General features: G+C 34.3%; 1 protein-coding gene across 2 annotated transcripts in view; it reads left to right on the top strand.

Moving 5' to 3' along the window:
* Nucleotides 1-12,001, top strand: part of LOC118265521 (hemicentin-1) — a 57,272-nt gene extending 45,271 nt beyond the window's left edge. Inside the window, exons 4-7 of one of the 2 annotated variants that reach the window (XM_050705910.1) lie at nucleotides 4,632-4,842; nucleotides 7,536-7,663; nucleotides 9,577-9,745; nucleotides 10,381-12,001. In XM_050705910.1, coding sequence (XP_050561867.1) covers nucleotides 4,632-4,842; nucleotides 7,536-7,663; nucleotides 9,577-9,745; nucleotides 10,381-10,514 — 642 coding nt within the window. In that variant the 3' untranslated portion in view covers nucleotides 10,515-12,001. Of the gene's footprint in view, nucleotides 1-4,631; nucleotides 4,843-7,535; nucleotides 7,676-9,576; nucleotides 9,746-10,380 lie in introns of both variants that reach the window. The other variant, XM_035578436.2, reaches the window with a different exon arrangement.
* Nucleotides 12,002-12,280: the final 279 nt, after the last annotated feature.

Below are 12,280 nucleotides of genomic sequence, written 5' to 3'. Positions count from 1 at the left end.
AGCGGGTGAAACCGCGTGGGAGTAGCGAGTGATAGGATAAAGCTAATAAGTTTGATGGCATGCAATTATAGTCCTTTATTTACATTCAGAAGTCATATTATTGCGTAACATTTTGAGATAGATATTATAATGGTTATGTGGGCGAGCTTGTTATAAACTACAATACGAATATATATACATACTTGAAAACAAATAAGTATTACATGTCATATTAAATTCGTCTGCGTTGCCCTCTAGTAACAATTGAATTCGAAGTCATACAATATTATTATTATAATAATCGTTCAAAATTATATTTGTTTAGGTTTATATAGCAGACTTTGTATAATGTAATTTTCGTATCAAATTGTGACTCTAATTTAAAGACTAACCTATATAAATATACATCTACAGTTTCTCTTTATCTCACTGTTAGGAAATGCATGCTGTCTTTCTCCAGGGATATACAAAATGCACATGTTTTTTTTAAATTCCATTTATATTCTTTCTCCACGGACTCTTGGTCCGTGTCATTTTCATACATTTTATTTTTTATAATAAGTCTGAATTACTTACACACACTTGTTAAATACATAATACATGGATGTCATCCTTTCTAACAAAGATAGCATAATCATTATCTTCTAAAGACATATCTTTTATACGAAAAATTAAGTAAAGTTTTACTATTATTTGAATAAAATAAAACGTTTTATTAAAATATCCGCGTTGACACGTCTGTTATTGTCAACAACTACTTTCAGATGCATGACATTAAAGGTCGCTGGCTTTCACAGCTTTATTACTAAAGGAAAATCCATTTCCATTTACCTGCCGTGATTTTGTACCTCTGCCAGTTCGCTACTAAGAATTTCGTAAAAAATCCTAAGCTGTTTCATCCGACATGCTTCATTAATATCTACAGAAATTTTACATGTTGAAAGCCAAATTCGTAGAATTTTTCACCAAAAAACGGCTCTGGACTCTCGAAACATTTCCCGTTAAATGAAAAAAGAAACTACTTCAACGTCTCACGATTTATCATCCTAAAAATTCTTTTATATTCCATGATCTGGCCTTTTATACCCATTTTTGTTCCAGTTCAGCTTAAAATCTGCTGGTTTGCAAATTCATCCCAACGTATATTCTACACATCGTCAATTTTTAAATTCACTTTTTATATCTCTATCGTTAATCCCAAAAAGAGAATATAAAATTCTTTATGCACTCTGTTTTCATTTATATAGCAATATATGTGTTAGGGGTTTTTCAAATGACCAGACAAAAGAATCAACATTAAGTGACTCACTCAGAGACATTTAATGATTAGTTAAACTATTTCTTGGTAAAAAAATTGTTTCGAAAACTGTTGCTGAGTTAAGTGCCTGACTATTAAATGATTGAGTACGGCATTAAGAAAATAACATTTTATAAAGATCAGATTTATCATAACGCCCAAAAAACGAATACCTCTACTTATAAAAATGGACCAGAGATGAATATACTCCCAACCAACAGATCTAGATCGCCGGATCCTATATTGAATGGATAAAATACTTAAGCGTTAGGGTCAGGCAGTTTTATATTTACAGGTATCGACCTCTTTGCTTTACAAGTACGCACTTCATCTCTATTGATAAGTCCAACCCAGTAAAGTGCTTAAGACTGATCCATTACAAAGAATTCTTTAAAAAAATCTAAAGGGAAAATTGGAGCGATATTTTTTCTTTATTGCTGAACGCTGAAACCGTCTCGGTTTTCTTCGCCGACCATTAAGTGTCTCAACGTTACACTTACAAAATAGCTGTTTGTAAACAACATTAAAATATTTTTATAGCAAGATATAAAGTAGGACAGGTTGACACTAGAAACTTTTTAATAGAAGCTGTCGTTTAACTCACGCCGGGATGAGCTATAGAACGAAGTGGTGTCGAAGATTGATATATACATTGTTTCTTTTTAAGTACTTTGAGTGTTCTTTAATGGGGCACTTTGTATGCGGAAAGTATACAAAGTGCTATCGTTTTTTTAACGTACATGCTAAGGAAAATGTCTTAGAATTAACCAAAAATGAAAAATAACAAAGATGATTATTACCGATTTCTTGTTGTATATTTTATATATTTGTATAATTCATTGTATACATAACGAAAACCCAATCACTTTGGGCCAAGGATCTAAATATAACTCACATTTAATACCTCCGGTTTCAGTCTCATTCAGTGACATTTCAACCATCTAAAGTATCGCCATTACTCACAGCTCCTCACAAAGCCGTGAAATAGTTCGGTTCCAGTTCCGTCCATTAGCAAACAGGTATCAATTTGTCGTTTAAACCTTCGAAATCAATACCACCATTAATAATTTTGTCTTTGAAGACAGTGAAAACAGCGTCAGTTATAAAGGCCGGGCCTTTATTACGGACATCCTTTGAAATGCTAAGTTCGTTTATTTATGTTTCAACATTATTCTGTCCCTTCGGTAACTTTTTGTATAACGATGTCTCCGGACCGAATCCGATATTGGAGGAGGCTAGTTTACGACGTACTAGATGTGGCTCGAGTATTCTCAGAAATAGACCGCTTTCCATTCTCTCATTGTTATAAGTATGTGGGTCATATTGTTGGATTTATTCTAGATTTTTTGTGATTTATTCGCTTTTGTTTATATGTCACATTAGCTTCTGCCAGCGGCCACGCCCGATTGTGTTATACCAGACCATAATCTAACCCTATTTCAAATTACATTCCAATCCCTTCAGTAGTTTTTTCGTAAAGGAGTAACAAAGATCCATACTCACAAACTTTTGCATTTATAATATTAGTAGGATAATCACAGGTTACAAAACAAATTATATTTACCTATTAATTATATCTCTCTTCCTAAAAGTTTTTATTTACTTCACTAACCAACTACTGAGACAGTATTCATAAAATTAAAAGATTATTTGAGTCCACTATGAAAATGCAATTTGCATGTTCTAAAAGTAACAGAACGTTTTATGAAGAAAGTTTTAATAAAGCAAACAAAAAACGCTGACTGATAGTGAAGTTTAAAGATGCAAATTCTGGTTTGTTATGCTAATCAGAAACAGTTTCTTCACTTAAATTCTTGGGGTTGGCTGGGAAATAATTCTTACCAATAGAAAGTTTCATTGGTGATTTTTATTCTGTAGTTACTGATTTGTGATAACAGTAAAACAAATTAAATGTTTTATAGGTAAACACTATGTCGTCTATGGTTTGATATATGTGTTCATAATTATGTTTACAGTCAAATAAAATAATTTAATTAGAAAATATTAAGCACTAGAAAAATTATTATACAGCCTGATTTTTTTATCACCAGCCAATTTTTTTCTGAGAGTTCAGAGGTATCATTCAATCATTCCATTTTAAATAAAAACCTATAACAATGAAAAAAAATGGGATGAAAAATGCAGAAATCAGGAGACAGAAGTACTCGTCCATTGATAATATTCATATCGGAATACTATGGAATAATATTATTGAAATTATTTTTGGGAAAATAATATTTAATCTTAGTTCACTACAAAGTAAAATGACAGAAACAGCATGAGACTTAAAACCAACGTAACGGTGCTTTGCTACCAGATATGTGCTATGTAGCTAATGCTATGAAAATGTAATAGCTAAGTTGTGAAACTATGTGACCGTTTCCACTGATACTAAGCTATGTAGCTGTGCGAGGAATATGTGCAGTGTTGAGTATGCGATGTGTCGATAGTAAGGAAGCAATCCATAGCGCGCATCTTTCTATGTAAAAAACATAGCTTATCTGAGTTAGTTTCCACCAGTGCTAAGCTATGTGTACCAATGAATATGATTGTAGAAGCCAAACGCATCCACAACAACGTAGCATAGCACATCTCTGGTGGAAAAGCTACCTAAAACGCTATTCCATTACTGCTCGCGTCTGTATATTTTAATTTTAATTAAAACAAAAGCTTTATCTCTTACAAACAGACCAACAAACAAAGAAATTATATAATGTATGTTTCCTTTATTCTCTTGCTATCACAAACATTACATTATCAGAAGACGAACAAAATGTTTGGTTTACACGTAAATTGTATGTGTTCGATTCAGGAATGCTCTTTCAATCGTATCTATGTGTGTCATCTAGCATTTGAGTTGGAATGAAAAAGGTATAAAAGATAAAGAATGAAAAGATTTTTTTTTATATTCATGCCCCTTAAATTGTTAAAGTGTGTTTATTTTGTTATCGGTTTTCAGTTGTTTGGGTTTGTTATGGTTTTGGGTTAAGGGTCGGAATTTGTGTTTTGTCAATGAAATTGTTTTTAATATTATGTACTTCTTCTTGCGCCATATTCCTCAGTACGGAAGGTGATATTGCTTCTTTATCATTTGTTGCTGTGGTCGTTGTCGATGGTCTGTTTCTATTTTATGTACCTATGTTTGTCTAATCTAAAGTAATTTGCATTTATAAAATGTCCACAGCAGTAATACATTAAATGCATCATTCTTCAAATTTTTTAGCAGTGTTTTGTTATCCTGTGGCTGAAGAATAATATTTACTGCCTCATTGATAATGCTGTATTGGATCAGTATCCATTGGATGAGCATTGCATACTGCATTAAATATTATTTTTCGTGTTTCTTATTACACAGGTATCATGGGTCCGCCACCGCGACATCCACCTGCTAACAGTGGGCCGCTACACGTACACGTCGGACCAGCGGTTCGAGGCGCAGCACAAGCCGCGCTCCGAGGAGTGGGCGCTGCGCATCCGCAGCCCGCAGCGCCGCGACTCCGGCCAGTACGAGTGCCAGATATCCACCACGCCGCCTATAGGACACGCTGTCTTCCTTAATATCGTAGGTTGGTATAAATTCTTTTACACATTCTTCATTAGCTGCCTCACATGTCAAGAGATTTGGGATTTAGGTCGGGTAATGTATTATTAGGATTTTCGGCTGTTTGAAGATTTTTTTGTGAAAATGGAGCCTAATGTCTAGGAATATACTTACTCTGTATTACCATGATAACTGGCAAAATATGTATATGTATATTCCTCTCTCTCTCTCTGTAGTCGGCCCCTCATGACTGAGGATCGTAGTCATCATTGGATTAGCATTTGAACCGAATTATTTGTCTCCATCGCGTCGGTTTCTGTCCAAGGCATCGTGAACGAGTTGGTGAAATACGGTGGTAGACGATTCCTTGATCTGATCTTTCCATCGTGTTGGTGATCGGCCACGTGATCGTTTGCCCTCTGTATTGCCGACTATGTTGAGTCTCTCCAGATTTTCGTCCGTTTTTTATGTATATTCCTAGTGTTTGTTACAATGAACGTTTCAAGTGTAACCTTTCACATACAAATTTGTGTGGGTCGTTATGTAAATATAATATAATGGTATACAACAAAAGGCTTATCTTTGTGTGAAGCCCTAATTTTTCTATGGAATTTTATTGTACCTAACTGTTTTGTACGATCGCTAACGTGTTTAAACAGAAACTCTACCTCGTATTTCAAAGGCATCCTAGAAAACAAGCTAGAATTAGGTAGGTAGGTTTGAGTTACTTGCCCGATCCGGAGTTGCGGACAACGTTAAAGGTTACCGGGGCTCCGGCTCAAAGCAGGAGAAGGAACGGGGTGGTTTTTAGTCAGAAAGAGTCTGACACTAAGGCGGGAGAAGTCATTGGATGATTTTCCAATCTCAAAAAAAAAGAACAAAAAGGTTTGAGTTACTTACAGTCCCTGGCTACATTATTAGACGCACTCTTGTTTTTTTTTAAATGTACACATTTAGATGAGTTTACTCTGTGCATATTCACTACTTTTACGTTGAAACATAATTATGAGTGTTATATGTACTTAAATACATATTTATTGAGGTTTATTGTAATATTTATTTTTACAGAAAAAATCTTTTTGTCAAGAATAGTCAATTTATTACAGAAATTTATAAGATCTAGATAGAAGCCTTTAAACATCAAAATAATTACCAACTTACATAATGTGAGTGCTTCTAATAATATGGCCAGGGACTGTACGCTTTGTTCATCTTTCAGCTTATACATACATGTGGCTAAGGTACTTCAAAATATGACGTAATTCTATTTACTTAAGTCATATTTCATAAAGTAGATAGTTAACTTTCATTTATATCAATCAAAGTAAATAGCTAATAACTGAGAAGAGGCGGTAGGTTCCATTATTCTCAGTACAAAGAAAAGGCTTCTCTTCTAATGGTATTTGCGAAGACAATATTAATTTCTAGTTATTAGTGCTTAGTCAATAAAGTCTAGTAAAATCTGATTTGATTACATCATAGTCTTGCTTGAAAGGCTATCTTTTAGGAGAATCTAAGAGATTAGTTTTTAATATTAAATATACGTATGTAATGAATTCATAAAACATAATATATGTATATGAAATAAATTCCAGATGTAGGTCCAAAAAATGCTTCATAATCTTCTTCAAAGCAATATTCTAATTGGAACTTTTAAAAATCTCAAATATAAGGTAAAAGGATCGTACACCAAACATTTTTAAATTACGTTTTTAAAATTTAATTTTATGGGAGACTATTTTCAACACATCACATCAACAACCTATAAGGGACCACTGCTGACCAAAGGCCTCTTCTCACACGGAGAAGGTTTGAGCATTAATCACCTCGCTTGCTCAATTCAGGATGGTAATTTCCGACTTATAATTAGAAATTATAGGCCCAGGTTTCCTCCCGATGTTTTCCTTCACCGTTTGTCAGTGGTGTCTAAATAATGTTAGAAAACGGTGTAACTTGGAGACATTGGTACTTGCCGTTGGTAAGTTTCGAACCCGCGCTCTCATATATGAGGAGCGGACTGAGCAGAGGGCGTCTTAAGCCTACGGGCCACCACGACGAAATTACATTTACAGAAATCAATCTTTGCTGAAATCTTAGTTGAAAACAGTTACTCAAGTAACAGTTACTCAAGTAACTGTTTTCAACTACATAAAACTTAATGTCATTGTAGTGTGTTATATTATAATAAGAACCATTTATCTCAACTAGTGGTCGCCTAGTGGTCGAAATTCGACCATATACTATTTAATTTACAATACCACTTAACATACGTTCAAGGATAATTTGTATTTAACGAATTGCTATTTAGAATTAGATTTAGATTTCAGCCATGATCGTCCCACTGCAGGGCAAAGGCCTCCCTACCTTTGCTATTAGTTTTGTAAAATTCAAATTAATATATTCCGGCGCATCCTGAACAGGAAAACTGACGTGAGAATATCATCGCAATATGTGTTTGTGTCTCGATTTTGACGTTTTGTCAAATACGATCAGATACTATGCATGGTAGTAATGTTTTATTTATTGATTTAATGTACTTTATAAGCATTATTTTTGATAAATATTAGCGTTCTCCACTATCCTACACATAAACTATAAGTGTACCAAATTTTGTGCTCCTACGTCCGCGCAATTTTCGTAAAACCTTCTATAGTTTTTGCATCACGTATTAATTATATAGATAATGTGATATAAAAATCTCTTTTCTCTTTCCTCTAGAACCAGAAACGGTAATATCAAGTGGACCGGAGCTGTTCATCCAAGCCGGCTCCACCATCAACCTGACCTGTACCGTGCGTCACACTCCTGAGCCGCCGAGCTCCATCACCTGGACGCACGGAGAACAGGTAATTTCAAATGTATGTTTTATTTTTATATCCATTATTATTACTTACACTAAACATTCATTTATTACATTACATTAAGTTACTATCACTGACTGTCCGGTTGGTCAAGTGGTCGCAAGTGCACTTGCCGAAAAATGGGCCTCGGGTTCGATTCCTGGGTCGGGCAAAATATTACTACGGTTTTTAGGAAATTTCTCAGTTGTAGTACAGTATTTCGGACTCTATAGTCTGAAATTGTGTTCAAGTATATGGCAATAGGCTCACCCGCTATGAAATAGGACTTATAAAACAAATGGTGAAAACTGGATGTATGTTGTATAGCTGGATTACGTGCCGTAATGTGCACCTCTGCCCACCCCTTCGGAGATAAAAGGCGTGACATTGCATAATTAACTAACAATTGAATTTAAGAATGTTTTAAATAACCAATACTGAAAGTTTAATGTAATAACATAATATATAACGTACTTCATTGACAAATCTTGCTTACGCACTACGACCGGAGTTTTATTCATAAGCAGCGTATGAAACTAGTAGAGGTTTTCTCGATACGGTCGTGTGAGAAAATCATATACATAATCTAAATTAATAAAAAATATTAATTAAACTCTGTAATATTGGTATTAAATGACGTATTAAATAGTCAGAAAGCCACGTGAAGCTAATTACGCAGTTACTAGTGTGGTCTCGCGCTAACCACTGTCACCACAATATAGTGCACGCTGCCTGCACGCTATCTGCGGTCTGTCGTTATCCAGTTACAAAATAAAGGTTTAATTCGAATCCATTATTAGAGAATTCGTAGAATCTATACACATCATTGTCAGTGATCAAATTAACTAAACAATACATTTTTCCAGTTAATAATTGTACATGTGTGTATGTGAGAACAATGCAGAAACATTGCAATGTGCAACACAAATAGTTAATATAGTTATAAAGTTAATATACTGAGGGATCCTTTAATCCAAAATGGTCCTCACATATACATACCTACATGCACCCTTTCTGATTGTCAAATCAGAAAGAGTACTAAAGTGCCCATAAAAAAAAAAAACTACCTTTTTCAATAATAATCGAAAGTTCGATGCCATAAAAAAATTTTATAACAATTTTGAAAGCGGAAATTTGGAAATATCGGAATTTGAGCAATAATCTACTGACTATATTTGAGTATTGTCTAGTGGAACCTGACCAACATGCCACCAAGCATTTGCTGCCATGGTAGATAATCTGATAGATCACAGTGACAAAATTTATACACATTGTCAGAAATCAAATTACCTAATATACAGTATAGAACAAAGGAAAATTGGCTTAGTGATTACCATTATTGAACACGTTCCGCAACATAATTTCCATGTACCGAACCATTTTAAATAAAAAAAAATATCGAAAATCTAAAGCAAATTCGGCCACAAAAATTTCATTGAAAAACTTTTGCGAATTCAGCTAATAACAAATTTGTCGACAAATCCCCGGCAGCCAGGATTAAGAGCATTAAATTTCCGATGTGTACAGAATTGGGGACTCAATCCCGAGTCAATCGATTTCATGGTTTCGAAGTGATTGCGTAATGAATGGACTGTTTAACAAACAAATTCATTCCATAATTATGTCAACTCGTTAAAATGCCACATTTATTAATATTATTATTTTAATGCAAATGTAACTAATGGTTACAATCACATTATTTTATAATAATTAGGAAAAACAAATCTGTATTTACAATAGGTGTTGATTTAAAATATTGTGTTGATAATGTAATGATGACAAAGCATAAAATGTAATTGGCATATTTGCATAATTTTAAATCAGTGTAGTCTAAAATAAACACTATCACAATATACATATAGACAATTTTACATTATTTTAAAGCTTATGAATTGGTAACTAATTAGCAATGTTTCTAGGTGATAAACTTTGATTCTGCACGAGGAGGGATATCACTGGTGACTGAGAAAGGTCTGAAGAGTACCAGCCGCCTTTTAGTGCAGCGAGCTACGGGGTCCGACGCCGGAGTTTACACATGTGGACCTAACAATGCCCCCTCAGCAGCCACAAGGGTTCACGTACTATCTGGTGAGAAAACCACAAAAATAAACGACTATTGATGCTTTTCCACCAGAGAAGTGTTATACATATAGCTATGATACGAAGATGTACGAGTACCATAAGGTGCTCCCACACAGCAGTTGTATAACGTTAGAGACTGACTTAACATTTGTGTTTAAACAAATTATAACAGTAGTTGTAGAGTATGTTACATGCTATTATAAATGTTACACAATGTTGTATAACGTTATATAACTGCTATGTGGGAGCACCTCAATAACTAAGCTGTGAAACTATGTGACCGTTTTCACTGATTCTAAGCTATGCAGCTGTGTGAGTAAGATGTGCTATGAAGATGCACCGCCGTTGAGAAGCTGTGCAAGGAAGATGCACAGTTCGAATATGCGATGTATCGATAGTCGGGAAGCCATCTATAGCATACATCCATAGATTAGCTGAGTCCGTTTCCACCAGTGCTAAATATACCAGTGAATATAACTGGTGGAAGCCAAACGCATCTACAGCAACATAGCATAGTACATCTCTGGTAGAAAAGCTCCCTTATGATAGTGTTCCACCAAAAAAAAAAAAAACTTAAAAGATATCTGACGCAAAATGCTTTCACTATTACTATTATCACTCATTCCAATCTCTGTTCACAGGTGAGCACCCAGCGGCGATGCAACAAGGATGTGCTAAATCAACACTAGATAAGACAGCCTCCATCCTATGTTGTTTGTTAACAATCTACGTGCTAAGAAAACCATCGTTCAACGACCTACAGTTCGGCACTTGAATGTAAAAAGTTATCGCTAATGAACCGTAAACTGAGTCAATAATTCGTATCGTAATTTTATTGCTTGAGAGTAAAACAAGCGTGATTTAATAGGGAAAAGGGATAAGAGAAATGTGTACTTTACGGTGCCTAAAAAAACTTTGTTAAAAAGTCACGACGTCTTGTGAATAGACAACTTTTCGGCTCTCACAGTCTTTAATGTCTCGTTATTTGTTTTCATCAAGTTACTTTGTTTAAGTGATTTTGTTTAGGCCGTTTAACATTGAGAATAGTCATCTCATCGCATAGCAGTTTTGTATAAAAATATTTCAAGCGACATTTTTTTTTAAGATATTAAAATTAATTTAACTGTTTAAATATCTCTTTGTAAATATCTCTATCGCTTTGTAAATACTTTAATGTACTACAATAAAGTTATAATCTGTACAGTTGTCTGTCTGTTCTGTCATGTTAACATAATGAAGGGTTGCTGAAACTCATGTATCTTGAAAAGGTATTGTTTAAACTCATTAACAGTTACGTAAGATTATATAATAAATTAATTATTACGAGCAGACAGTAAAACCCTTCTAATTGTAACTAAGGTTTTAGCTCTAGAGAATTTAATTGACAAGTTGTAATGGAAAATAACAGTTATGTTCTGAGTCCTCAAGATTTGAAGGTTTTTACATAAAGATAAGAAACATGGCGGGTTTTGTGAGGGTTTGATGGTTTCTCGGCAGTCTATGGTGTTTTAATGGCGGTCGCAGATGCTTATGAAGTTCTCAAGGACTATATTACACACTTTTGAAAGTCATAGGCGAGGATCCGGCTTAGAATGGTTATCTATAAATATTTATATATATGATGAAAATTTCGAACAAATTTATATAACTTTCTTATTTTAGACATGGCATTATAAGGCACTTCTAAGCTGTATCCTAACCTGAACATTTCAAATGTGTTCTAGACATTTTACAAAATATTTTGAACGAAATGTATTCACGAAGGCATTCATATAATTTATTGAAACGATTTACTGAAAACAACGCGTACATTTTGCTACATTTCACATCAAAAAAATATGCGTAGGCCCACCACCTACGCATACTGCGACAATAAGGATGACATAATCCTGTCAACGATAAAAAATTGTAAGATATAAAAGCTAATGAATGACCTTTAAGTCGTACGGAATACCAGTCATAAAGCACTAACGATGACTAAATAAGAAAACGTGTCGTCCATTACACAATGCCCTGAATATTAATGTCACACAAAATTTCGCCCAAAATTTGAAACAGGCCAAACCATTTATGTAAGATACTCCTCGCTTAATATAACACAATTATCTTGACAGTTAATTAGATCGCGACGAATTGGGAAGGAGAATAATTAATGTAAATTGTCTGTAAATAATTAAAACGCAAATTATTGTCCAATTTTAAATAAATAGATACGGGATATATGAATTATGAACGTCAACGAATAAAATTTGTTATAAATTATGCTTTGGTGTTTCATTCATTATTTCTTTTCAGCAAGATTGCGTACATTCCTATCACTTTAAGGTTAGGTACAATGGTGGTCACGAGCGCCTGACCACCGCTAAGTTTACTGACATCTGATGAGATTCGCTTTCTAGCACCACCCCAAGAACTTGAACTGACGAATGAAACAGGGTGGTGAGCGGTGCCGACGCCGGACCAGGTAGCCGAATAACATCAGACGCACCACTAACAAAGGAATTACACGTGTTACGTTACTAAGCTGCAACTTTATTAGAT

Source organism: Spodoptera frugiperda, chromosome 28 (genome assembly GCF_023101765.2).
Source record: "Spodoptera frugiperda isolate SF20-4 chromosome 28, AGI-APGP_CSIRO_Sfru_2.0, whole genome shotgun sequence".
NCBI lineage: Eukaryota > Metazoa > Arthropoda > Insecta > Lepidoptera > Noctuidae > Spodoptera > Spodoptera frugiperda.
This window is presented reverse-complemented; position numbering and strand designations above follow the sequence as displayed.